Source organism: Necator americanus, chromosome I (assembly GCF_031761385.1).
Source record: "Necator americanus strain Aroian chromosome I, whole genome shotgun sequence".
Taxonomy (NCBI): Eukaryota; Metazoa; Nematoda; class Chromadorea; order Rhabditida; family Ancylostomatidae; genus Necator; species Necator americanus.
The window spans coordinates 907,441-935,116 of NC_087371.1; the positions used below are offsets into that span (position 1 = coordinate 907,441).

General features: G+C 43.8%; 3 protein-coding genes across 4 annotated transcripts; 1 reads left to right on the forward strand and 2 right to left on the reverse strand.

The window, feature by feature from the left end:
• Window positions 1–1,101: 1,101 nt before the first annotated feature.
• On the forward strand, window positions 1,102–5,056 carry RB195_004102 (uncharacterized protein; the record flags this gene model as incomplete). The annotated part of the gene is made up of 12 exons (XM_064178982.1): window positions 1,102–1,215; window positions 1,288–1,665; window positions 2,007–2,186; window positions 2,250–2,422; window positions 2,618–2,802; window positions 3,136–3,331; window positions 3,393–3,585; window positions 3,668–3,904; window positions 3,964–4,048; window positions 4,146–4,254; window positions 4,642–4,747; window positions 4,976–5,056. 12 exons carry the CDS (start codon window positions 1,102–1,104, stop codon window positions 5,054–5,056), a joined length of 2,037 nt encoding a protein of 678 aa, XP_064033085.1.
• Window positions 5,057–5,497: 441 nt separating this feature from the next.
• Window positions 5,498–13,228, reverse strand: RB195_004103 (uncharacterized protein; the record flags this gene model as incomplete). Its single annotated transcript, XM_013438878.2, has 13 exons — window positions 5,498–6,802; window positions 6,873–6,980; window positions 10,571–10,667; window positions 10,737–10,800; window positions 10,856–10,910; window positions 10,976–11,065; window positions 11,118–11,216; window positions 12,014–12,158; window positions 12,241–12,308; window positions 12,365–12,496; window positions 12,582–12,665; window positions 12,725–12,785; window positions 13,185–13,228. The coding sequence occupies 13 exons, from the start codon at window positions 13,226–13,228 to the stop codon at window positions 5,498–5,500; spliced, it is 2,352 nt and encodes a 783-aa protein (XP_013294332.2).
• An 890-nt stretch (window positions 13,229–14,118) lies between these two features.
• RB195_004104 (uncharacterized protein) lies at window positions 14,119–27,571 on the reverse strand (the record flags this gene model as incomplete). Of its 2 annotated transcripts, XM_064179010.1 has the most annotated exons (37): window positions 14,119–14,181; window positions 14,275–14,319; window positions 14,778–14,900; window positions 14,967–15,158; window positions 15,350–15,449; window positions 15,508–15,585; window positions 15,647–15,737; window positions 16,465–16,570; window positions 16,728–16,844; window positions 16,923–16,977; window positions 17,044–17,142; window positions 17,647–17,761; window positions 17,912–17,981; window positions 18,045–18,176; window positions 18,252–18,393; window positions 18,470–18,565; window positions 18,911–19,122; window positions 19,185–19,324; window positions 19,444–19,597; window positions 23,434–23,548; window positions 23,630–23,756; window positions 23,817–23,892; window positions 23,957–24,046; window positions 24,170–24,343; window positions 24,407–24,517; window positions 24,589–24,747; window positions 24,805–24,957; window positions 25,013–25,247; window positions 25,356–25,427; window positions 25,487–25,650; window positions 25,706–25,880; window positions 25,950–26,137; window positions 26,390–26,482; window positions 26,683–26,781; window positions 26,834–27,034; window positions 27,298–27,354; window positions 27,455–27,571. In XM_064179010.1, 37 exons carry the CDS (start codon window positions 27,569–27,571, stop codon window positions 14,119–14,121), a joined length of 4,536 nt encoding a protein of 1,511 aa, XP_064033086.1. The 2 variants fall into 2 exon arrangements, with proteins under 2 accessions (XP_064033086.1, XP_013294331.2); XM_013438877.2 differs by lacking the exon at window positions 27,455–27,571 and having other exon boundaries at window positions 27,298–27,333.
• Window positions 27,572–27,676: the final 105 nt, after the last annotated feature.

A 27,676-nucleotide genomic window follows, 5' to 3' on the forward strand; every position in this document is an offset into this window, starting at 1 on the left:
TCTCGTCCGACTAGCGATAATGACATAACAGAAGCAATCCACGTAAAACCGCAAATCCAAGGATGTGTAGAAGGAGCGCAAGGCGACGCCAGCTTGGAGATGTCAATGAGAGTAGAGGTCCCAACACGAAGTAAGGCGTCTGTCTGCGCGCCAATTACATGGCAACGCTTCAAATTCGACGTGGATTTCGAGGAATGTGGCCTTGAGTCTCGGATTTAGGTGTTGTTTTTGTGCAAATCGAGTGCAGGGTCGTTTTGAGTTCGCACTTCAAACTTTCTTCTTTTTTTTTTATTAATTGTTCTTTTCTCCAAGGACCATGTTCCTCGTCCATTTTCTTCAGAAAATTCCAGTCCGATGTAGTATTCGTACCTTTGCTAGCTTCCTATATCTTTCCTATTCTATTTTATTTCCTATATCTGTATGTTTTCTTAAGGATTATTCTAATTTTTGTCAGTATAGTCTAACTTGCGGAGATCTAAGCAGGATAAAGTACTAAGGTGAGATTAAAAGTACTTTTGGAATGCTTAACTGTACTACTAATCTAACGGAAGCACAATCTCACAATTTACTGAAACAGTTAAGTATTTCAAAAAGTAGCAATTAAATTGTGGCAAAGTGCTCCAATTCTCATTAAAAAAAAGAGCAGTAAATCTAAGAAAAAAGTGTTTGCATCGTCCTGTCTTGTTTCACTTGTTCGCTCGACTTTCACGTTCAGATTTTTGTTTTGCGTAATCAAATCACTCATTTTATTATGAATACCGCGTCATAGTAGACTGAATGAGTTTCCCCATCTTTATTTCTTTTCTTCATGAGCTTGTTTTCTCGTGAACTGTTTCCTGGTTCTGCTTTTATTGTGGTGCATTCATGATGCCCATTCTTACCCGTCCATTCTTTATGTCCTTCTTCTTTTGTTACTTTTAATTTTTCTGATTCAGACTTGTACGAAATTTTTGCGCAAATGCTGAATTTTGCTGTTTCACTTTGTTATTTTAGTTGCTTTGATTTCCACTTTAGTAGTTTAGTTATCCACTTTCTTCATTTCTCTTGTCATGATTTCTACTAAATCTTTTGAAAGGAGACCTACTTTCATTTTCACAGAGTATGGGCGAGGATGCTCAAATTGACGAAGCTGATGAGGGTTATGGCCTTTCACCGATATTAGATGGTTCTGAAAGATCTGAAGAACCAGAAGGGATAATCTGCTCAATCGATGGGGTAAGCGTTTTTTTTTCTTTTTTTTCGAGACGAATAATTTTTTTTTCCTTTAAATAAATCCTACGTTTACAGTCCTACGCTCCAGTGAAGCAGACCCGCCGTTACGCACTAGATGAGCTACAACCTTGTTTTGAAGAGACGTTGGACCACCAGAGGACTACACGATCAGCGATGTCCAGGGAATCCTTCATGTTCCAATCAGGAGTAGTTTTGGATGAAAGCCGGCCTATTTTTGCGAATGTTTCGCGAAGGTCGCAGCTTGTTGTTCGGCAAAACGGCTCGACAATTCGCCTTCCTCAACCGCTGGACACCCCACCAAAACAGGAGAAAGTGCAAGTGAATCGATCGATGAACCGTACACGACCGTCAAGTGCGAAACGTCGTGAAATCAGCCCTATTCGAGTTGTTAGCCATGATGGGTCGGAGACGGTTGCGACACGAAATTCTCAGGTCGGATTTCCAGGAAATCTTTTAGATGTTTCTCAAATTTGCAAACTTTGACTTCTTGTGATACAAATAACGAGCCATGGCAATACAAATTTTTGTCATTTGAAATGATACATCCAGCAATTTAATACGCATTAGCATTAAGAGTGCGTACTCTTGCGCTATTTCTGTTTTTTTTTTTCAATCTAAAACTGCCGCGATACCATTTTAAGAAGCAGACAAATTGCCATACATTATATTTCCAATGAAAGAAAGCTTGTTTGAAAAAGGCGAAACGAAAGGAATTTAAAAGTGGGAGGTGAATGAGATGAGTAGAAGGATTTCACTGCGGATATTTCTTCCAGGTTTACGATCCACTCCGCAAGATTTCCAATGAAACACACGAATTGCATGACCCGGAGTTCAGCGCAGAGCTTAAGAATCAGGAGAGGAAGCTCATGGATGGCCTGAAAGCTATAATGCAGTTCTGTGAAAAGCAAAGAAGACCAGTTTCTAAAGTTTCTGCGACCGGCACCATGGTCACAGTAAGTACAGAAGCGCAGAACTGCAGATTCACCTTCTGTTATCTCACATTTTCTGGCGTTAAGGCGTTCACAAGAAGTGGCAGTGTGAGTAGCGTTTCGACAGGACGAGATGGTCTAACCAAGGAGATTCGAAACCTGCAGGAAGCCTTTGCTGGTATTGATTTTGCGAGCCGTGCAGCAGCGGGTCGGGATTGCGACGAAAGTATCGCTGATTCGTTTGCTCTGGACGATGAAATGTTAGTTCTTATTCTGAATTCTCCAAATATGCCGCCGATGATGTCTAACTATTGAAAATGACTAAACGCGATCTTATTCGAGTTGACAATGTCAACACTGACATAATCGAGAGCTGAGGCGGCGTTTTTCCGTAGTGTTACACTTTTTCTTCACTCAGATTTTGCGTGAGGTATGCTGAAGTTTTTTTTTTAAAGAATAACCATCGAACGACCACCGACAGGGTCTCGTGGATCGTCAGCGGTTGAAGAAGCTCGACTAAGTTCTGCCCATACTCTTGCGGATAATGCAATCCGTGATGCGGATATATGTTCGAGGACATTGCGATCAGGAGTTCTCAATCGCATCGCCGTGAGGGAAAAAGGCACAAACACTCAGGGAGGTTGGTAGATTGCAGAACTCTTTGGAGTGTATCATAGTGTGCATTGAGCTCTATTGATGCAAGTTAGGTTTATGTAATATGTAGAGGCCTTGGAATAGTGGGATCCTCTGGTGTTTGAAGAGCTTTTTCCTGGTCTGTGGTTTTTTCCGGGATTTTATTTATCAGCTAAAACAGGACCCTCTCACTTTATTTGTTAGATTCTCATACTTTTTTACTGTTAAACAGTTTTCATGTTGTATATGCAGCTGTAGAGTATTGCCAACGCTATTTATCACAAGCTTAAATAAAACTAAGTGCTGCAGTCCCATTTTTAGCTTTTTAAAATATTTCCAGGCGAAAAGGTATGCATCAAACATCACATAATTACACATCGCGTGAAGACTGTTCCGGACCACCATAAAGAGCATCGAAGGCATAGCACTTCGCTTGCCTCCGCTAGCCACAAACCGAACTTCCAACCCTTCAAGTTGGATAGCCGACCAGTTTTGCTTGATGTTGACTCGATTCCTCACCTCAAGTGGACAGATACGTAAGCCCAAAGCTAATTTTTGTGATTTTTCTTGCCTTATTTCATTTGTGCGATTTTTCAGACGCAATTCCATGTTCGACGGGGCTGAGGTGCGAGCTGCTATCCATGGCGATGAACATGCAACCCACACTCATCGCAGAGTTGGTGGAGGGAAGCGAGGCAGGCTGGTTGTCATAGGAAGAGGGTTACATGGTCGTGGTAGGACCCGTTTTCGACCCACAACATCGCATCACGTGACACCAAGAATAGCTGAGGTTTTTCAGTAAAGAAGATTATAAGATTCTACCGGGTTCTTCAGTGATAATCTACTCCCAACAAAAATCTTCGGTTATTTAGGAAATGCCAATAGCCGACAAGAAGACCCCTGTTGCGGAACGTCATGACGCGGCCACAGAGACGGAAGAACACGCTGTGCAGACAGAATTGGACTCGGCCACTCGAGAATTTGTTACAAAAGACGAGGTCGACGATGAGGATGTAGTGGTTGATTCAACTCCTGAAGTGGAGAAGAAACTTTGTCATAAGATTAACAGAGTTCCCAAGAAAATGCCTTTTGTGGGATCCGGGCAAAAGGTGGTTTAAGTGAACGATTTTGAGTTTTATTGCTTACAATTTGAAATGTAGTTTCTTAGGGCGATAGCACTTTTTCTATAGCTGGGAATCAACAACAAGTCATGAAGATAATCGGCACAAGGTTCCAGGAATGGCTCCCCGTAGGTGGGCATTCTAATATTGGGAGTGTTTTCTTGTGATTGACGACAACTAGGTTTCATAAAGATGATAACAGCATCAGGAACTTTTAGTTTTCTTTCAGTTCGGAGTATAATCTACGATGCTCGCTGCAAAGACTACGCAAAAGCTCTCCAAAGAGATCTAGCCAGGCAAAAACGTTCCCATGCGGAGCAGCTACGTATATTGGAAATGTAAGATGCAGTTGCTTTTCTCCACTCACAATTCTAATCGTCGTTCCGAGTACATGAGTCGTGTTATGGTGAAGCAATACAATCGCAGTAGTAAAGCAAGAACAAGTTTTTTTTTGAATCACCATTAGACTCATAAACTACCACTAATTTCAAATTGCGGATTTCGTTTGTAGCACTCCTGTTCGTCCAACCCCCTTTTGTTTGACAAAAAAAAAGCTTACTTTCTGGATAAATCACATTAGAGCCATCGTTAAGAGTCATTAAGAGAGTCAAGAGACGTGGGAGTTTTTCCAAATAATTTCTCACTTCAAGACCTCACTCAACTAAAATAGTTCTGAATTTCTATTTGGGGAGAGAGAGATTATCGGTTGAAGATTACATTTGAAGGGATCTGGAAGACTGCCGAAATGATTCCGAAAGGCGAGAAATATATGCAGACGTTATTCGCCTCAAGCAGCAGTGGACTAGCAAGCACGATCGTGTGCTGGCTCGTGTGAGTTCTTTGAGAATTGTTTTGCTTCCTTTCCTTACTTATATGCACATAAAGCTTGAACCGCTAGAACGGCTGTGACGTTCTCAGTGTGTTTTGTGGAAATTCATTGTTTCTATCGAATTCGCACCGTCTGAAAATCCTGCTAACGCCGGACTTTAGTTTTTCTGCATTTGCTTCATCGGTTCAACTTTTCGTTTTTTTATTCATGTTATTTTGATGCGTTTTCAGCTAAATGAGCACATATCGAAAGGTGGTGTCTGGTCAAAGGTGCAACAACTGAGAACAATTTACGCTGCTCTTCTTGTATGACCTTTCTTCCATGAGTATCTTCACTATGTTCATTCCATTTGAGCTCCTTAACCCTAAGAAAGAATACAACTGATTCATATCACTTACCTCGCTTTCAGATGATTTAGCCTTAACAGTGTAAATACTTTTTTAACTGCCAGTTCGTATACTTGTTGATCTTATCAACTGGTCTCGCATTCAATGCATATATGATAGAGATATTGTACAATTTATTGTAATCATAGACGACTAAGTGGACACTTTTTGTTTTATTGTAAAATATGCAAATGAAGTTGGCTATAGATAAAGTTGTATAATTGACAAATTTAATATTGTGCATACAAAGAACATCTATACAATCTTTATCTTTGAAATTATAAACTAAAATGAGAAGAAGAAGGTTTATTTCAAAGTGATTACGATATGCTTGTATTTCGTTTTTATTGTTGTGCTACTGTGGCGTTAAGTGGAAGGTACAGCATTTGAAGGCTCCTTTGACTGGCTCGGCTTTTGCATTCCGTTTTCGCGGGATTTATTTTTGCCTTCGGGTTCGAAGGACTTGGGTTCTTTAGCTTTTGCAACATTCTCTTTCCCTAATATATCTTTTGAATTCGGGGTTTTCTTTTCTCCGAAAGGGTTTTCAGATTTTTCTTTACTTTCTAAGTTCCCTTTTTCTTTTGAAAGTTTATCTTCTTGTGATTTGAGTACGACCTTCCCTTTTTCTTTCGGCTTCTCCTCCTCACTTGCGGCTTTCTGTTTTGAAGCGATGTCTTTCATCTTGTCGTCGTCTTTTAACTTCCCTTCTTCATTTTTAATCATATCTTTTGAAGCGAGAAGCCCTTTTGTGTCTTCTTTGCTCCCTTGCTTCCCTTCTTCCTTCTCTTCCTTCTGTTTCGAAGCGACGGTCTTCATCCTCTCCGGATTCGGTTTCTCGTCCTCTTTCTCAATCCCTTCTTTCGAAGTGGCGCTCTTCTTTTTGTCCTCCTCTTTCTTCTTGCCCTCTTCCTTCTCATCCATTTCCTTTTCCGCAGAAGGGAAGGTCTTTTTCTCTTCCTGTTTTTTCTTTTCTACTTCCTTTTCACTCTTTTCTTTCGAAGGAACAATAGGAACAATCTTTTTTTCATCTTCTTTTCTCTTTCCTTCTGCTTCTTTGGAGTCCTGCTTAGAAGGGATAGTCTCTGGCTTTCCTCCAACTTTCTCCACCTTTTCTTTCGAATCGACAGTTTTTTTCTTCTCCTCCTTCTCTTTCGCCATCTCTTCCGGTTTGATTTTTTCTCTCGAATCTATTGTCTTCCTCTTTTCATCTCCATCTTCCTTTTTAGGTTTTGTTAACTTTTCTCCAACTTTTCCTTTGGCAACTACGACTTCTTGTTTGGATTCCTTCTCTCCTGGTTTTGGCACTCTTTTTTCGATCCTTTCTCTGACGTCTTGTACTTTCTTCTTTTCTTCCCTTTCTTTAGGCTTTCCTCCCTCTTTTCGTTCCACTCTCTCTTTTCTCATCAAATCTTCGGCCGTATCGGATTTTTGTTTTCTAGCATCGCCTGGTGTCTTGGATACAGCCACTGCTTTTTTCTTGACTACTTGTTCCTTTAACATTCCCAATGTCGATGATTTCCTCATTACTCCGAAGACCGCTAATCGCTTATCAACATCTGTCATTGTTAACTCAGATGTCACTTCTTTTTTGTCAACATCTGTGCTGGCTGTAGTGTGATCTGACAACTCTTTATTTTCACTGTGCTCAAGCATGAACTTAAGCTCTTGTCTCTGCAACAGTGCTCGGTTTCTTTTCGATATGAAGACCATCTACGCTTCCAACACGTAAAGGAGAACATACACGTTTCTTTGATGCTTTTGGTGGAGGAGCGCAGTTTACTTTGACTGGGTCACTTTTAAAGAAATCCGCCGCATTTTCCCAGGCGTATGGGCCTTTCAGATGTTTCTGCTGAAAAATGTTTTGTTGTTGTTGTTGTTGTTGTTCGCGGAGGAAAAGACCATTAATACAGAAAGCTTCCCATGTTTTTCTACATTCATTCTTCTCGGTATAAAAAGTTCTATGACGACATAAATGAATATGTCACAGCTGAGGTAATGCAGCTGAGAAGATGGAAGAGTATTGTGGTGGCGCTGATCACCGGGCGAACCGCTTTCTCTGACGTGTATCACGTGGCTCATTTCCCTTAACGCATCTGCATCTGCATTAAGTATGCGTTAAGGGAAATGAGCCAGAGAACGTGATACACGTCAGAGAAAAGCCGTCGAAGGTGCTGCGTACCGGGGAAAAGGACAGAGTAAGTGCAGCACCCCACAGAAGAATTTCTACAGCGGTGCTGTTCGCCGGGCTAAGAGAACCAGAGGAACTGCTGCACGTCAGAGAAAAGCCGTCGAAAGTGCTGCACCTCGCAGAAGAATTTCTACAGCGGTGCTGTTCGCCGGGCTAAGAGAACCAGAGGAACTGCTGCACGTCAGAGAAAAACCGTCGAAGGTGCTGCGTACCGGGGAAAAGGACAGAGTAAGTGCTGCACCCTGCAGAAGAATTTCTACAGCGGTGCTGTTCGCCGGGCTAAGAGAACCAGAGGAACTGCTGCACGTCAGAGAAAAGCCGTCGAAAGTGCTGCACCTCGCAGAAGAATTTCTACAGCGGTGCTGTTCTCCGGGCTAAGAGAACCAGAGGAACTGCTGCACGTCAGAGAAAAGCCGTCGAAAGTGCTGCACCTCGCAGAAGAATTTCTACAGCGGTGCTGTTCTCCGGGCTAAGAGAACCAGAGGAACTGCTGCACGTCAGAGAAAAGCCGTCGAAGGTGCTGCGTACCGGGGAAAAGGACAGAGTAAGTGCTGCACCCCGCAGAAGAATTTCTACAGCGGTGCTGTTCGCCGGACTAAGAGAACCAGAGGAACTGCTGCACGTCAGAGAAAAGCCGTCGAAAGTAAAATTTTGTTTGAAGAGAACCAGAGGAACTGCTGCACGTCAGAGAAAGCCGTCGAAGGTGCTGCGTACCGGGGAAAAGGACAGAGTAAGTGCTGCACCCCGCAGAAGAATTTCTACAGCGGTGCTGTTCGCCGGGCTAAGAGAACCAGAGGAACTGCTGCAAAAAAAAAAAAGGTGAAAAAAGTTCCACCCCGAAAAAAAATTTCTACAGCATTTTCCCGGGTAAGAGAAGAATCGTCAGAGAAAAGCCGTCGAAAGTGCTGCCTACCCCGCAGGAAGAATTTCTACAGCGGTGCTGTTCGCCGGGCTAAGAGAACCAGAGGAACTGCTGCACGTCAGAGAAAAGCCGTCGAAGGTGCTGCTACCGGGAAAAGGAAGAGTAAGTGCTGCACCCCGCAGAAGAATTTCTACAGCGGTGCTGTTCGCCGGGCTAAGAGAACCAGAGGAACTGCTGCAGTGAGAGAAAAGCCGTCAAAAGGCTGCACCCCGCAGAAGAATTTCTACAGCCGTCGAAGGTGCTGCTGACGCGGGGAAAAAGACGCCGGACTAAGAGAACCAGAGGAACTGCTGCACGAGAGAAAAGAATGCTGCACCCCGCAGAAGAATTTCTACAGCGGTGCTGTTCGCCGGGCTAAGAGAACCAGAGGAAGTGCTGCACGTCAGAGAAAAGCCGTCGAAGGTGCTGCATACCGGGGAAAAGGACAGAGTAAGTGCTGCACCCCGCAGAAGAATTTCTACAGCGGTGCTGTTCGCCGGGCTAAGAGAACCAGAGGAAGTCAGAGAAAAGCCGTCGAAGGTGCTGCATACCGGGGAAAAGGACAGAGTAAGTGCTGCACCCCGCAGAAGAATTTCTACAGCGGTGCTGTTCGCCGGACTAAGAGAACCAGAGGAACTGCTGCACGTCAGAGAAAAGCCGTCGAAAGTGCTGCACCTCGCAGAAGAATTTCTACAGCGGTGCTGTTCGCCGGGCTAAGAGAACCAGAGGAACTGCTGCACGTCAGAGAAAAGCCGTCGAAAATGCTGCACCTCGCAGAAGAATTTCTACAGCGGTGCTGTTCGCCGGGCTAAGAGAACCAGAGGAACTGCTGCACGTCAGAGAAAAGCCGTCGAAGGTGCTGCGTACCGGGGAAAAGGACAGAGTAAGTGCAGCACCCCACAGAAGAATTTTTACAGCGGTGCTGTTCGCCCGGGGAAAAAAAAAAAAAAAAAATTGTTTTACGGGAAAGAAAAGCCGTCGAAAGTGCTGCACCCCGCAGAAGAATTTCTACAGCGGTGCTGTTCGCCGGGCTAAGAGAACCAGAGGAACTGCTGCACGTCAGAGAAAAGCCGTCGAAGGTGCTGCGTACCGGGGAAAAGGACAGAGTAAGTGCTGCACCCCGCAGAAGAATTTCTACAGCGGTGCTGTTCGCCGGGCTAAGAGAACCAGAGGAACTGCTGCACGTCAGAGAAAAGCCGGTGAAAGTCTGCACCCCGCAGAAGAATTTCTACAGCGGTGCTGTTCGCCGGGCTAAGAGAACACAACTGCTGCACGTCAGAGAAAAGCCGTCGACAGTGCTGCTTACCGGGGAAAAGGACAGAGTAAGTGCTGCACCCCGCAGAAGAATTTCTACAGCGGTGCTGTTCGCCGGGCTAAGAGAACCAGAGGAACTGCTGCACGTCAGAGAAAAGCCGTCGAAAGTGCTGCACCCCGCAGAAGAATTTCTACAGCGGTGCTGTTCGCCGGGCTAAGAGAACCAGAGGAACTGCTGCACGTCAGAGAAAAGCCGTCGAAAGTGCTGCACCCCGCAGAAGAATTTCTACAGCGGTGCTGTTCGCCGGGCTAAGAGAACCAGAGGAACTAAAGCAGAGTAAAAGTGCTGCACCCCGCAGAAGAATTTCTACAGCGGTGCTGTTCGCCGGGCTAAGAGAACCAGAGGAACTGCTGCACGTCAGAGAAAAGCCGTCGAAGGTGCTGCTTACCGGGGAAAAGGACAGAGTAAGTGCTGCACCCCGCAGAAGAATTTCTACAGCGGTGCTGTTCGCCGGGCTAAGAGAACCAGAGGAACTGCTGCACGTCAGAGAAAAGCCGTCGAAGGTGCTGCGTACCGGGGAAAAGGACAGAGTAAGTGCTGCACCCCGCAGAAGAATTTCTACAGCGGTGCTGTTCGCCGGGCTAAGAGAACCAGAGGAAGTGCTGCACGCAAGACGAGACGGCAGAGGTGCTGCACGTCAGAGAAAAAGCCGACGACAGCGCTGGTTGAAAGAGAAAAAAGAACAGAGGAAGTCTTGGAGGCAGTACGGATTGAATGCTGTCCACATGGGCTCTGCATCTCTGCTCGTTATTCACAGGATCATAGATTCGATAGTTGGAACTGGTGCTCCGACTTCCTTCACTTTTGGACAAATGACTAAAAGGCCCCTTCACTTTTTGACGGCTGGCGAATGGATCCTCATCGCTTCAGCTTCACCCCATGAGCTAGACCCTCTTCACCTGAGGAGTGTCCGGCTCTTCCTCACCACAACTGTGCACAGGATGACACTTGAACGAAGCTGCGGTAGGTAGGCATGAGCCTTGTTGTCGAACTCTATTTTTCGTAAACGTCAAAAAAGTAGAGCTAATTTCATACAATGTTCTTAACAGTTTCCGGATTTTCCCAGTCATATGGATCTGAAGCTTTCGCTCCCACTCGCTTCATCACTGCTACCAAGCCTTCGTAAAACATCCTAGAAAGCACATTTTTCTATGAAAGTTTGGTGCTTCACTAATTATCAACAAAAAAACAAAGGACCCACGTGTAGTCAGGTCGTTGATAATAATCCAATGTTCGTAGGTAAGGCACTATGCCATGCAACTCAACTAAATATTTTTCTATTTTTTCTTCGTCATTATCTTAATGATAGTGAAAATCTACCTGGGAAATTAAGCACGAGGTCTTTGTCGCTCATATGCATTTTTAGCATTTCTACCTAAAGTAGTAGTTACGTTTCTGACCTTCTATTTCCTCGCAAATATAAAACTCTTAGTATCTAACTTTTTGCTTGTCACGTAAAGTTTGCCATGGGAGTCCGCAATGCAATTCAATAAAGACATAATAAAGTGACCAGAGGTCGTCTCTTCTTCCCTATAAAACGAAATCCAAAAGTGAGGTAAGTAGCAGGAGAGCTACAACTCACTTGTTCCTTCTTTTCATGCACGTTAGGTGAGCAATAACGTAGTGTGCCTCGAAATTCTGCTGTTCCTCGAGCTCGCCTAGCCACCCACTTCCCATCACTCTGAAGCATGCGCTTTACTATAGTAGGGTTAAAACGGCATGAAACAAGTACGCAATTGCGTACGCAGCTTCTTTCGAGGCGCTTCGGTGGAACGTAGTGGCCAGGAGCGTGGTGAAATCTTTGCTGGCACCACCCATCGCTGCAGTTGGCGACGGGCCCACCTCGGTTCCAACTGCTGCCTCCGCAGCGCCGCTTCGAGCGCGTACGCAAATGCACATCAACTACACTCGTGTTTCATGTCGTATTGACCCGACTATACTTTGAAATGTCAATAAGTGCAGCCACCGACGACTTTTTCGAGCACATGGGTGGACATCTGTACCAATTCCTTTCCTCATTCTGCTCTTAAAAAGCTGTTTTCAACGTGGCTGGTGTTGGTTGCGTGACGAAGGCGCCCAGTGTGAAATTACGGCGCGGTTGAATTGACGCGATTGCATTTAGAACGAAAGTTGAGAAGTTAACAACGGCGCGGGTGGCGCATCCTGGCAGTCGCAATCAAAAAAGGCAGCAGGACGACTTAGCAGCTGCGACTTGTGTGGTCAATCGGTGGCTAAAGAAAAGTGGGGTAGGAAGTGACGAAAAGAGACAAGGACAAGGAAAAAAGTGTAATCATCGAGGGAGAAGAGGAGCCAGTCCAGACTGCCCCTTTTCTTTCATTCTGCGCAGGCAGAGTTGAGCTGAAGCCGTTTTTTCAAAACAACTTGGGGGAATTGAGCATGATCGCACTGAAGAGACCCCAATATCGTCAACTTCGAGGTATTAGTGTTTTAATTAAAGAAATGCGCCTATTCGCTTACCATCCGAATTGCATACGATCTGGAAAGACCAAAGTCAAGAATGTGAACGAGTCGTGCCCTCTCATAGTCCTCTCGATAACCCATCACAAAATTATTCGGCTTTATATCTCGATGCACGAAACCGTAGTCATGAACGAGTTTTACGCTGAAAACACTAAGTAGTGGATAGTGCAACGTTGCGGCAGCTGTTGTTACGACCAACACACGTTTTAGCCGAAAATAATTACCTATATAAACATTGTATCGCTATCCGAGACCATGTTTTTGCAGTCATATATTCTTTTGGACAGTTTAACTACAACATCCCTCTTTGAGGATTGTTCGTTACTTGTTGTGAAGATCTACAATTACCTTAAGCTCTTTAAGATTTTCTCCGAGTAATGTCATTATCATATAACAGAATCTTCTATGTTTTGCAGCATGAAATACGGTTGGCACGTGCGGTTTCTCGCCGTCTGCAGTGATAGTTCTCATTACAGTCATCTGAAAAAGTTCACGTTATAGTTTCTAGGTATTGATTCTTTTCTGAGTAGTGTCGCTGAATTACGTGCTCCACTCGAATAGCAACCTCGAGTTTTAGTGCTGATCCTCCTTCAATATCGTTTGATTCTGCTTTTAGAGCCGCTACTTTCTTAGTTATCATGTTTTCAACCTATGTGAGCAGCACCTTGTTCGTTACAATCTTTAGAAAAGATTAGAATTCCCACTTACCTTATATACTTGACCGAATCCGCCCTCATCGATCTTTTTTAGTATTACCCACTGCCCAAAGCTAAAAACAGGCTGTTTACAAGTCGCCAAAATTACATGGATTTCTCTTTCTCTCTCCTTTTTTTCGGATTTTAAAGGAGATTTTGTAGTTGTATTGTATTTTATTTTTTTTTGGTGGAGACAGGGGAAATTTCTTTGGTTTGGTGTTTATCTCCAAGTACAGGTTGATGTTCCTATTCCTAACATTCTCATTGTTCTTTGTGTCCGGATATTGCGATGAAGAACTGAACCTTAAGATTCTGAATCGACTATTGGGTGTGTCTGTTCAATCCATCCTTACATCTAAGCTATCCTCATCTGTAACTGGAAAACTCACATATTTACACACTAGTGATCATCCGTATGTGTTTGTTTATCGGCAATTCCAAGTCATGAATTCATCTAACTGATGTTGACGTACCGTTTGCCCACTGGGAAACGCACAGCCGCAGTTTCGTCGATCATAACGACCGAATATGTTGAGTGTGTCTATGCAATTGAAACATATTTCACATTCCAGGAAGTTTTTGTTATTCTTCATTATGAATGTTTATGTTTACTACTCGTGTTGAGCCTTAACCAAACAGTTTGATCACGTTATTTTTTCGTTACCATTGTAATAGGTATAGAATCGATAGAATTATACTCAATTTGGTTATTCACATCACTTTTGCTAAAAATCTGCGCAAAATATTGAGACTATAACGAGATGATAACGAAATCGATTGTGATTTAATGCTTAGTGAAACTCGGATCATTGACCGAGTATCAGCTTCACAATCTTTCAAAAACTTCTCTGGGCTGCACAAATTCTTTACAAGTTCAAATTCTGATTCTAGTTTTTAAAGTGAAATTTGCCGAGTCTTCCGGAAATAGCAGTAATATGGGTGCGTCTGGTTAGAAACCCACAACTTATCCTCGGGGAAAATTGCTGCTGGTAATTCCGCTGCCCTGCAGTTAGTGGCATTAGCTACACTTACATAGCACTGTAGAAGCTTAAAAGTTAGAGTAATGGTTAATGATGATCACTCTTTAAATTTTCAAATATGAAAAGCAGAAGCGCTCAATTGAGTATATGCTTCGAAGGAGATTACTACTATTGTTGCTTAAATTTGAGATATTCTGATATTTATGTTCATTCTTAAGCTTCTTATTTGTATTTTTGTTCTAGTATTCGATTTTATTTGTAATTTTTATTCTAGTATTTGATTTTGCTTGTAATTTTTATTCGTACGCCCTTAATAATAACAATAAAATCATTTTGGATGTAGCAACTCCATTCTGGTATATATAAATCATTAGAAAACAGAATAAAAATAAACCTGTAACAACCCTAAATATAAACTATCACTTTTTTACGTGAAATTTGCTCTGCATAGAGGACAACTGGATTGACTGCTAGATTCGAACCATTTGTACTGAAATATTGTGGAATTTCCTACGAGAAATTTTGAATTCAACAAAAAACGAATCGAAAAAGTGTTATTAGATATTTTTCAACTGAAACCTACCAAACAGTTCGAATGGAATTTGTTCTTGCATTGTCGGCATCTCACCTAAAATTAGAGCCGTTCAAAAATATAGAAAAAAAGTCAGGAAAAAAAAAGAAAAAGAAAAGAAGAGTTTAAATCAGTTGTGATTAGAACTTGCTACCAACTATTTTGTATTTTCAAGTGATCAGCAGCGCAAATCACGACAGCAATCGATAATTGGATGAACATGATCACCCTGCACGTCCTGATAGAACAGTAATAGTACTGTATCGGTGGATGGCCACATAAGGACTACTCACGACTGCAACTGTCGCATATTCGAGTTATGTGTAATTCTTTTCTTTAAAAAATCGACTCATGAATTTCTCTCAAGGTGACCCGCCACAGCTTCGAGCTTTAGGTGCAATCGTGTACGAAAACTAAGAGAGATCTTGCAAAAAAAAGAAAAAGAAAATCTTAATGCTCTAGACTAATCTAGAGCAAAAATTAAAGTTATCTATGCCTTGCAATCAGTCACATACCTTCGGTAGCTGATGGTTAGTCGAATGAATAGTCATCATACAAATAGTGCATGCTTCTGCTCCTTCCACATCACGATCCACATTCTTTCTCCACATTATTATTCCTTCCACTGTAGAACCATTCTAAAGGATCAAAAAAAGAAGAAGTCCGAGTGTGGTACAACTATTTCTAACCAACAGCTAACCTACCTGATGGTATAAATAAGCGGTTAACTGTAGCAGCCATTTCTTCACTTTTTCTGACGGTACTATAGCTTTGTCTATTTGTATTGCGGGTACCGAGAGGGGCCAATCCACCGGCATCACTATCGACAACCGCATTGTTGTCTCTTCTACGGTATATTCGGCTATGACTTCACCAGATACAGGAACTACACGGATCTGAACAATTCAGTTGTTACACTCGCGCAGATACTCCACAGCTCAAAATCTGCAAACGCACATCCACATCTCATCTTATCTGAAGTATTTGTGTTGTATAACTTATCGTAAATAACTAAAGGCAAAAAATAATTATTATAATGTCTAAAAAATATGCCTCAGGTCCATAAAAAAATTCTTAGATAGCCTACCTTTAACGACTTGTCTGCTTTCAGATGACTTTGATTGGCCATTTTCACCTTGTTGAGTTCGGCTTCTACCAGCAATTTGCTAACGTAATACCGTACGTATCTAGAGGAATTTATTTCCAGCGAAATCATATAAATGTGGAAGCACAAGACGAAAATACCTGCTAACAATTTGTGTTCCAGTGTTAGGAAGCCCAGCGTACCAGTTGCGTACAACAGCGGGCAAACATCCAAGTGTTCTAAACTCACAAATACCAGTTAGCAGTCCGTTAAATAATAGTAATAAATGAAGTAAATTACCGATACAGTAAGTTTGCTGCGTATCTCTCAAATACGTTGACAGAAAATGGGAATTTGTCTGACACAAAGTACTCGCGTTCCTTGGAAGAAGCTATAATTACGGTAATTAAAAGGAGCGGAGGTAAGATGCACCTCAACCTTATAGTTTTCGTATTTTTCGCCGGTGCGGAAAAAAGTGCTTTGTGTGCGGTTCTACCAGAAACTTTTCTCACACAACTTCTCGCAAGAAACGTATACAGGTGTTACTTTCATTTCAAACTTTGTCTTGCTTTCACAAAAAGCGAGCATTCAGTTTTCAAACCTCTTGGTCTGTCCTTTTTCAAAATCTTCCAAAAGGATCAAAAGTGGTGTCCAGAAGAATTCTAGAGCAGCAGAATCTATAGATCCCCAATGTTTTAAGTTTTTGAATTTAGAAACCTAGAAAAAGGTATCTATCGTGTTCTTTTTTCCTTTATCTTTCCTAGAACTTATTAATTTTCAGTGACATTCCGTCAAGAACCAGAAAATTTGAGAATGTCTGAGTTAGGTTGTTTTTGGACAACACTTTACTAAAGACAACGATTTAAAAAAAACCAAAAAAGAAAGATAAAAAACATTGAAGACGGTAGAGCTGTCAAATAGCCCTAAAATTATGTGTAGCACAAGTTCGCTCCTAGAAATTGCGTAAAAAATAAATCCTGGGTAGAACGTTACGTTTCTCCCGAACATGTATAGAGAAGCAAACGGAATAGAAAATCCGACATTCTTACTTTTGACAGAAGAGAAGTTGGATTTGAAGTCTAGAATGTCACCAGACACATAAAATTACTGCAACTTACGTATATCTTCCGGGCATCGTGCCAAAATCTGTGGTAGGACTGTGGAAACAGGATGTAGCAGCACATCGCAATATGCAACACGTTCTTCGTCCGACGAAATGTTGTTCTTCAAGAAAAAAATTACTTATATCTTAAGAAGAAAAAGAGATCACAACCAACAAAGAAAAAGTAAACATCCTTTAAAAAATGGAACTAAGCGTGAACGTAAAGAATTTTTGTTTCTTCTTGAAAGCGATTTCCTTTAAAAAAACAATAGTCCTCACCGTTAGTGGAACGAGTGCAGCATCAAAGGCCATTATGGCAGGCCAACCAGATGTATCATCGATGAGTCGGGTTAAAGTGTCGGGAACTACTAGACGACGTGGCCCCGACGCACTAACCTGAAGTTGAAATTAATCCCACAACAATTGGGACGACAATATCTTCAAAAGATTCAAAAGAGAGAGAAAAAAACGTACCTTCTCTTCTTCTGCCCACTGCTCGTTTTCTTGTCTATACATTAACGGGGATATTCTGAGATAAAACAGGATAACGATATTATGAACACCGTAATTTCGAGCTAAAAATTACATCACTCACAGTTTCAAAACGTGTAGGGCTGCAAATCGTATAAAAGGAGAGTCAGACACTATCAGATCTTCCGAGTGAATAATTAATGTTTGATGCATGGCGTCGTACCTGTAAATCATATTTGAAAGCGTCACACCACGAAATTAAGAGTGTTGGAATCTTTTCAGGAATTGGTAAGTCTAATAGTGTACTTCACGAGTTCGGGCGTTCTCACACTCAATTCCTCCTGATTGCCCAGAAAAGTGGTGTAGGAAAGAGCTCTGCCGTACCTAATCCCCATACGAGACATCTAACAACCTGATACGTCTGCGAAAGCAGGTAAGCGCGCCGCGTCTGCCAACGAGCACAATCAACGGCTGCAGACACAGCCTCTTCCGCGAGCTGGCAGACGCGGCGGACACCTTCCTTGGTGCCTCACCGGGAAATTCCATCGGCAGCGCCGTTTCCCGCGTCGTTTTTTGGATTGTTCGAGGGAATTGAGTGTGATCGAGATTGTACTCGTTAACTACACCTCAACAAAAGAGTTCTAGTTATTCACAGAGAGATCCCAACACCTTCAATGTCGTGGTATACTACCTTTAATGGGCATGAGAAAAAAAAAACATAACCCACCCGAACTTATCCAGCTCAGGACAGAGTTTCTTCTTCAGTGATAGGTCATCTGGGAGCTCTTTGAGGAATAGTAGGGCTTCTACTAGCGATCGCACGAAGAATATTGGTTTGTCATCTGGAAGGTATAGAAGTGAGGTTATTTGCAGCGCAATAAAATGCCATTTTTTTTCTGTACATGTGAGAAGCAACAAACTCTTCTCTACTTATAACACATTGTACAAATCCGACATTTGATCGTAGAGAAATTCATCGAAACTAAACATACCAGCGCTTAACAATGTAAACCACCGTACAATAATTCTTGACATCGTAGGAAGAAAGAAATTGGGCCATTCCTAACAAAATAATGAGAAATTTAAGAAAAAATCGCAAATTCCAAATCTCGAACGAGCTCTTACCGTATCCAGTGAGTTACAGAAGCGACCACATGCTGTTTGTGCACACCTTGCAAACATTTTTAAGGCTAGTCCGGCTAACGCGCTCAATTTGCTCCCATTAGGAATTTGTGCTCCCATGGTTTCATCACAACTCTGAAAAACTTCAGCCGCGTAAATTCTGCAAAGTAATTCCACAAATTCTGCATTTTTGAAAAAAAAAATCCTTACATCTAGAGCTGTTACTAATCCACACATAACGAAGTCAAGGAGTTCAGGCGGGAGAGACGAGATGAGGCTTATGTCTTCGAAAATGCTGGTAGCTGCCCGCAGGCAAAGCACGCTAATGCGCCACGATGGAGAGTCGAGTGAACTAAAACATCTTATGTTAATCATACTCGGAACTTTCCACGTAGGATCCACCTGTAGTACGAATTTATGACACTAACTTTGCATTGAACATTGTTTCTTGCCATTCTGATGCATTTGTTTGTATATATTCGTAGACATGCGTTAAAAATTCTAGAGGAGTCTCTGTGTGGTACCTAAATGCAAACATTTGCAGAAAAACATGTGAATGTAAAAACAATAACGTTGAAAAATTGCCCCTAATGATAACGAAAATATATTGAACAAACAATTAACAGCAGACCCATTCCAATGAGGAACCTTTGTAAATTAAACTTTCGGGTACTTCTGCTCTATCTTACCCTAACGTGAACAAGCAGATCTTCCTGTCAGGACAGCAGAAATCGCAGCATAAATCTACAGTACTACTCTTTTTCCATTTTTTTCCAATTCATTTTCGTTCTTATTGCATTCATAATCAATCTATACACTGTTTGGAACTGTTTTGAAATGACCAATTTCGTATACCAAAGAAAAAGAACCTGCTTATCCATCGATCCACTGGTCCCAACTGTAGAGGTGAGCAATTGCTGGATGTAGCCCAATGCCAATGGACATTCCACTCTTTGTCTCTGTTACATGTTGGAAATGCACCGCTTTCAGAGAGAATGCGTAAGCACAGCTGAGCTGATGCGGGAGCCGAGGGCAGAGTGACTAGGGCTGACACCGCTCGATAGGTAGCCAGAGCCGTCTTCTGCAAAATGACAGCAAAAACAAAAACATTGGTGATATTGTCAAAAGAAATTTATCCAGTACCTGGAAAACCTCTTCCCATCGCTGCCTACAATCAGTAAACACCTCAGAACGAGGCACACACTTCCATCGAGTATCGCACATTAGGTTCACCGCCGGTACAACCGCCGCAGCAAATGCTAACGATGTATCGTGGGCTTTGTCTTGAATATGACAGGATGAGTATAAACAGCGTTGTCTTTAGAATCACTGGCAGTTCACTGCTAGAAAAACGCGAACCTGCTGCAGTTCTTCTAAGCATACTGTACTCGAAGATCCTCACCTTCACAATCTATGGTGAGATAGATAACTGCTTTTCGAGCAATGTTCTCCATGAAATCGATCAGCTCATCCTCACTGCTTGGAACTTCCATTCGATGAATGTCGACCGGCGTTTCAGAAAACAATCCGTGGTTCGCAGTGACGTCATTTTCGATCTTTAACAATATGACGGAACTCTTAAGCACCTTCAGCAATAACAACACATTCGCTATTTTTCGCTCGAGAATAGGACACAATTTGGTTTGGTGTATGATGTCAGGACATGCTTCGGTAATGCAGTAGTAGTTGTACTTGGAGAATATATAAAAAGATAACAGTGGATGTTTTATAACCTATCTAGATATTTAAGGAAAAGAGAGTCTAAAAAGAACCTATATCTACTATATAATAACGGGCTTATTCTGTCACGTGTGTGTGTGTGTGTGTGTGTGTGTGCGTGCGCGCGTGTGTGTGTGTGTGTGTGTGTGTGTGTGTGTGTGTGTGTGTGTGTGTGTGTGTGTGTGTGTGTGTGTGTGTGTGTGTGTGTGTGTGTGTGTGTGTGTGTGTGTGTGTGTGTGTGTGTGTGTGTGTGTGTGTGTGTGTGTGTGTGTGTGTGTGTGTGTGTGTGTGTGTGTGTGTGTGTGTGTGTGTGTGTGTGTGTGTGTGTGTGTGTGTGTGTGTGTGTGTGTGTGTCAGTCACGAAATTCAAAATGAGGGGTGCGACGGGTCCACCGGCGTCGAGTTAATGCCTCGAAGCTAGGAAGCTATAAAATGAGGTGTGAAGGGGTCCACCGGCGTCGGATACCTATAGAAGGGGGTGCGACGGGTCCATCGGCGTCGGATACCTATAGAAGAGGATGCGACGGGTCTATCGGCGCCAGATAGCGTTAGAAGGCGGTGCGACGGGTCCACGGCGTCGGATACCTATAGAAGGGGGTGCGACGGGTCCATCGGCGCCAGATAGCCTATAGAAGGGGGTGCGACGGGTCCATCGGCGTCGGATACCTATAGAAGGGGGTGCGACGGGTCCATCGGCGCCAGATAGCCTTAGAAGGGGGTGCGACGGGTCCAAGACGTCGGATACCTATAGAAGGGGGTGCGACGGGTCCATCGGCGCCAGATAGCCTTAGAAGGAGGTGCGACGGGTCCATCGGCGTCGGATACCTATAGAAGGGGGTGCGACGGGTCCAACGACGTCGGATACCTATAGAAGGGGGTGCGACGGGTCCATCGGCGCCAGATAGCCTTAGAAGGGGGTGCGACGGGTCCAAGACGTCGGATACCTATAGAAGGGGGTGCGACGGGTCCAACGACGTCGGATACCTATAGAAGGGGTGCGACGGGTCCATCGGCGCCAGATAGCCTTAGAAGGGGGTGCGACGGGTCCATCGGCGCCAGATAGCCTTAGAAGGGGGTGCGACGGGTCCATCGGCGTCGGATACCTATAGAAGGGGGTGCGACGGGTCCCACGACGTCGGATACCTATAGAAGGGGGTGCGACGGGTCCATCGGCGCCAGATAGCCTTAGAAGGGGGTGCGACGGGTCCAAGACGTCGGATACCTATAGAAGGGGATGCGACGGGTCCAACGACGTCGGATACCTATAGAAGGGGGTGCGACGGGTCCATCGGCGCCAGATAGCCTTAGAAGGGGGTGCGACGGGTCCAAGACGTCGGATACCTATAGAAGGGGGTGCGACGGGTCCATCGGCGCCAGATAGCCTTAGAAGGGGGTGCGACGGGTCCATCGGCGCCAGATAGCCTATAGAAGGGGGTGCGACGGGTCCACGGCAACGTCGGATACCTATAGAAGGGGGTGCGACGGGTCCATCGGCGCCAGATAGCCTTAGAAGGGGGTGCGACGGGTCCATCGGCGCCAGATAGCCTTAAAAGGGGGTGCGACGGGTCCAAGACGTCGGATACCTATAGAAGGGGGTGCGACGGGTCCCACGACGTCGGATACCTATAGAAGGGGGTGCGACGGGTCCATCGGCGCCAGATAGCCTTAGAAGGGGGTGCGACGGGTCCATCGGCGTCGGATACCTATAGAAGGGGGTGCGACGGGTCCAACGACGTCGGATACCTATAGAAGGGGGTGCGACGGGTCCATCGGCGCCAGATAGCCTTAGAAGGGGGTGCGACGGGTCCAAGACGTCGGATACCTATAGAAGGGGGTGCGACGGGTCCATCGGCGCCAGATAGCCTATAGAAGGGGGTGCGACGGGTCCATCGGCGCCAGATAGCCTTAGAAGGGGGTGCGACGGGTCCACGACGTCGGATACCTATAGAAGGGGGTGCGACGGGTCCATCGGCGCCAGATAGCCTTAGAAGGGGGTGCGACGGGTCCATCGGCGCCAGATAGCCTTAGAAGGGGGTGCGACGGGTCCAACGACGTCGGATACCTATAGAAGGGGGTGCGACGGGTCCATCGGCGCCAGATAGCCTTAGAAGGGGTTGCGACGGGTCCCACGACGTCGGATACCTATAGAAGGGGGTGCGACGGGTCCATCGGCGCCAGATAGCCTTAGAAGGGGGTGCGACGGGTCCATCGGCGCCAGATAGCCTTAGAAGGGGGTGCGACGGGTCCATCGGCGTCGGATACCTATAGAAGGGGGTGCGACGGGTCCCACGACGTCGGATACCTATAGAAGGGGGTGCGACGGGTCCATCGGCGCCAGATAGCCTTAGAAGGAGGTGCGACGGGTCCATCGGCGTCGGATACCTATAGAAGGGGGTGCTACGGGTCCATCGGCGCCAGATAGTCTTAGAAGGGGTGCGACGGGTCCATCGGCGCCAGATAGCCTTAGAAGGGGGTGCGACGGGTCCATCGGCGCCAGATAGCCTTAGAAGGGGGTGCGACGGGTCCAACGACGTCGGATACCTATAGAAGGGGGTGCGACGGGTCCATCGGCGCCAGATAGCCTTAGAAGGGGGTGCGACGGGTCCAACGACGTCGGATACCTATAGAAGGGGTGCGACGGGTCCATCGGCGCCAGATAGCCTTAGAAGGGGGTGCGACGGGTCCATCGGCGTCGGATACCTATAGAAGGGGGTGCGACGGGTCCCACGACGTCGGATACCTATAGAAGGGGTGCGACGGGTCCACAGCGTCGGATTGCTATAGAAGGGGGTGCGACGGGTCCACCGGCACCAAATACCTTTAGAAGGGGGTGTGACGGGTCCAATGGCGTCGAGTTGGTGTGCCGGCGTCGTAAAGCTAGGGACGTTGTAAAAGTTTTATAGTTGTAACTACTTTCGGCGTTGAGCTCCACCTACTCGGCTCCGCTGTTCCTCAGAAACTGGATATACACGTTCAAACAGCTGCTTAAATAGTAGCACGCTGTTTATGTGATCTGACGTGGAACGCTATCTTTATCAGTACGATGATGTTGTCCACGTCATTTCATGTTAAACATTATTCTGCCGTAACTGTTAGAGAGAAACAACACGAAAACCCATTCTTCGAATACCACTTTCAAATCGTGTCTACACTGTGTAGGGAACGAAAACGAATGAGTGTTTTGAGCTAAAAGTTTGCGCGATTTGACGTGGAACTTTATCTTTATCAGTGAGATGACGTCTTCCACGTCATTTTATGCCAAAACTTCATTCTTTGGTAGCTGTTTGCAGCTTGGTATTGTGCTCCTCAGAAAGTGGAAACACGAATGAAACCGACTGCTTAAATAGTAGCCAACAGCTTACATAATTTGACAAAGAATGTTACCTTTATCAGTACGATGATCTTCACATTATTTTATGTTAAACATCATTCCTTGATAGCTGTTGAGGTGGTTTGGTGTATGATGTCAGGACATGCTTCGTAATGCAGTAGTAGTTGTGCTTGCAGAATATAAAAAAGATAACAGTGGATGTTTTACAACCTATCCAGATATTTAAGGAAAAGAAAATATCTAAAGAAAACCTATATCTAGTATATCAAGGAAAATTGCAATAAATTGAATATTAGAAGTGAAAATAGGCATGCAAAGATTAGAATTACGAGAAAAACTCACAAAAGAGTCAAATGTTACTAGTAGTGAGAGAAGATCGCTTTGTGAAGGCAGAATAGCAAGATACCGCCGGTCTTCATACAGTAATTGTGAGCAAATTATTCCAATCCGCTGCAGCCTGTGAAGAAAAATAAGCAGGACTGTGCATAATTACGATGTTTATATCTATCTTTATAATCGTTCGTAGAGAAAATCTTACTTTACAAGTGAATATCGCTTGGGTATCTTTCGGTCACTCGATTCTTTCAGATACGTGTCCAAAATATTCCGCACAAGCACTTCGCAGGGTGGAAATAGAGACAGTGTTTTCAATACCGAATCCAATTCTAAAAAGTGAAAGAAATTGTGAATTTCCGGAAAACTGAAGAAATAAACAATTTGCGTGCCGTCATCAGTCACATCGTAGAAAAAGATGGCTCGGAACAATAGACGTGAGAACTCGGCAGTCAGTTCCTCTGGTAACTTAAAAACAAGAAAAGTTAGCGGAAGTAATTGCGACCAGAATTGCATCCAAAAATTCACTTACTTCCAGCGACCTCATCAACTCCGCGATGAAACAAGTTGAGAAATTTTCCTGTTCGAGGAATGCTGAGAGAACCGCCCCACGTTGTTGGACCTGTAGCAGCATGGAATTCAAAAAGAGCTCAAATTATACCCTATTTATTATGACCATAGACCGTTAAAATGAAGGGCAAGAAAAATGAATTACTGTTATATAACAGTAAGTGGTAAGCATAACCTCCAGATTCTGCAGAACATTCTTGGCGGGATTAAGATCAACCGTCCGTTCCCATTGCAAAATGACTTTTTTCAAACATGGGACCAATTCTGATCCAAGCGACTCCAGAACCAATGGCCAATCGTTTGGAGATAATTCCGGGAGCAAAAATGGTGTGAAGTTTGCAGTTGATAGCTGTAAACAACGTAAACTCCCAGCTACCAAAAAGAGACAGAGAATCCCAGTAAAAGCGCTTACATCCAGATTTTTGAAACGGCTAGGACTATTTCGTAAAACGCGCAGCACCACTCGCGCATACTCGGAGGACACTTGTGTTTCTTTCTTGAGCAATGAGATGATATCTACATTCTGGAAAAACAAAACAACTCTTAACACAACGTGAAAGCAAAAAGATTTTAAGGAGAGAACACGGTCCTTACCTTATCCACATATGATAAATAGTCATCAGAACAAGATAGTAGAGGGCTAACGAAGTCCGCGTGAAGCGGAGGAACCCTCAATAAAGCGATGTGAAAAGCACGCAAACACCAAGAAGCGCTGGCGACCAGCAATGCGCCCAAGCCATCACTCTGCGGTCGCTATAAGTAAAAAATTGGAACCTTGCTATGCTAAAAGTCAATTCGTTTAGAACCAACCTTATTTATGAGGTTTAGCTGTAGAGAATCAAGTAAGAACAACGAATTCGCTTCCGACAATACTTTCTTCTCCAGAATCCATTGTATTAATTCAACGACAGGTTTTTGGCAGTCAGGCGTTCCATTGCTGATTTGTTCTACGCTTTGTATCACCTGACAATGACAATGACAGTTGCTGCTGACGTTTGGCAACTAGAATTCAACTCACAAGCTCAACTAACTTCGTCTCTGAACACTGCGCGATCAACTCATCTTTAGAAAAAGTGTATTTTAAACACTCAGCGAAAGAATTCGCCCAGAACTGCATAGATCCACTAGATTCAAAAGGAAGACCATCCAAAAACGATTCCAAGAATGAATGAATGAACTTTGGCTGATCGTTAACACGCGGAATGAGAAGAGCATAGCTAGGTAGGAAGAATTGATACACATGGCGCCAGTGTCTGTAAAAAAAAATCACCCATTGATGTTCCGCACAAGATTGGCTGTAGATGTAGGAAAAAGTAGAAAATAAAAGAAAAAATATGCGCCAAAGAAAAAGAACCACTCACACTTCTTTCTTCCTCAACACAGACAAAAGTTTAGGGATCACAGATTTTTGAACATTGAATTTTTCAAAAAATCTGTAAAAAAAATAACATACTAATAAGGTTCTCAAAAAAAAAATGGAAAGAAAGTTCACCTATCATCCGATCCCATTCGTATGAATGCTTCAAAAGCCCTAGTACCAACAGAAGAATCAGGCGAATCCAGGCTAGATATAACCCAATTGGCTAGCGGAGTTTCGAGAAACAACGGTACACAGTCGTTCATTTGTAGACATACCCCTAGCAGAGCTGATTTCACCTAAAATACTATAAATTCCTTTGTCACAGCACACGTTTGTAAACTATGCACTCACCGAAGCATTGCCTTTGACCAGTTTCTTAATTATAGCTGTGTCCTTGAAGAAATCCTCGAGAACTTCAGCGAGCCGTGGGTTTGACGAGGAGAGCGGCGCTAGGCGAGCGAGTGTTAACAAGCATTGCGTGGTCAGCCGCGATAAACGCTGCTCCGGAGAGTCTTCACAGTCGTACCTGGACCAGAAGGCAAGGAGCAGTATAAAATTAGTTGAAAGGACATTTAGAAGAATACAGCTGACTTACTTCTGCCCTTGTGCTAAGTAATGCCGTTCAGCTATGATATCAATAGCAATATTCGCAGTGGCGACGGCAAATATTGAAGACGCTTGTTGTGTCTTCTCGCCAGGAAAATTCTCAGAAAGTACCGATTCGGCCTGATTTGCAACGGAAAGGCTTGAATCACAGGTTCCGAATAGAATGAAAGGCATGATCTGAAAGATTTTTCCAAAAGTACTCAACAATATTCAGAAATTTCACTGGAAATGGTGCATGCTATGGACATTAAATTTGAAATTACTGCAGAGGAGAACTTGTTTGCCCTCTCAAGAACAAAGTAAATACCAAAGAATAGGAATTTATGGAAGCCTTTTCGAATAAAATTAAGATAAAACAAGATCTAGTGAGAAACAAGAGAAGCCGTGAACTCATGCAGAGAATAAGGATCTTTAAAAACGATAACTTACTGCCTTCAAATGTTTTTCAGCCGCCTTTTTCAAAGTCGAAATGAAGAGCGACGCGGCTCGCAATGACAATACTCGTACTGTTGGACTTCCATCCTGAAATACAATGGGTTTTAGAAATTATAAGTGGGAACAGGACAAAATTCAAACGAATAAAGCGAAGAAAGAGGAAACTAGATTTCGGAGCTGGTTCTAGTATTGAGTATTATTTGTTTTTTTGGGTGAACTTTAACAAACAATCGGACCAGAATCCTGTACACATCCCGTATTCCCGAATATTTCACTGTAGCGCTTACCAGCGCCAATTTGTCCATCATCACTGCGTAATGACTGCAGCACAACTCAACCATCTCCACGTTCTTTTCCTTCATGGAAACAATCAATTCGCGAAGAGCCTGAAGAAAATTTCTTTGAAATGCTTCGAGAGTGAAAAACGACAACGCCTACCTTCTCTCTGGTTTGAGGATCCTTTTTGGATAACTTTCGAAATATAAGCACAACATCTGAGTCGATTTCACGACCGACTGATCCAGATTTCGCCGCCGCAGCCGCCTCGAACACATTAGAGAATCCAGTATCGAATCCGACAAATCCGACGGGTTGTCCTGACTTTTCCAGAAGTGCGGCAGCATGAGCGCTACTAGCAGACTGAAAAGAATTAAATACTAGGAAGATCTCTACTAGACAGTCAGAAGAGTTTCAATTTAAGGATATTAAGGATTAAGCACTAAATAGGTTGTAAGGAACTACAATGTTCATGAAAATCTGAACAAAAAAAAAAACCGAACGAACAAAACAAGGACTCCTTTTTAACAGTGTTTATGAGCTTCTCCCTTTCTTTTATTGGCTTCTTTCGTGCTACGCGTGCCTCTAAAAACTGATTGACGAGTTTGAGGTTCAGCCAGATTCACCTGGACATTTCCTTTTCTTCGCTGTGGTTTGCTCATTCGAATTTTGGGGAAGATGCCCTTAAAGAACGTGGTTGAACGATGTGAATTATTGAAAGCACTGCGAAAATTCAACAAAGAACATTACAAATTAGTTCGTTGTCAAGGGTGAGGTACATACGCAAATCACATGCAAATAGGCGAACGGATGTTGGCTGCGGTTGCGGTCGACGTCAGGATTTCCGCGAATATGCGCTTTTAAAAGTACTTTTAAAGGTATTTCGTAGGATTTTTCCATTTCCTTTGTTTTCTACTAAAATAGAGGTATTTTTTCATAATAACAAGGACCAGAATGAGCCGTTATTCGCTGACTGTCAATATCGTTAGTGGGGTCTGTTTTGCT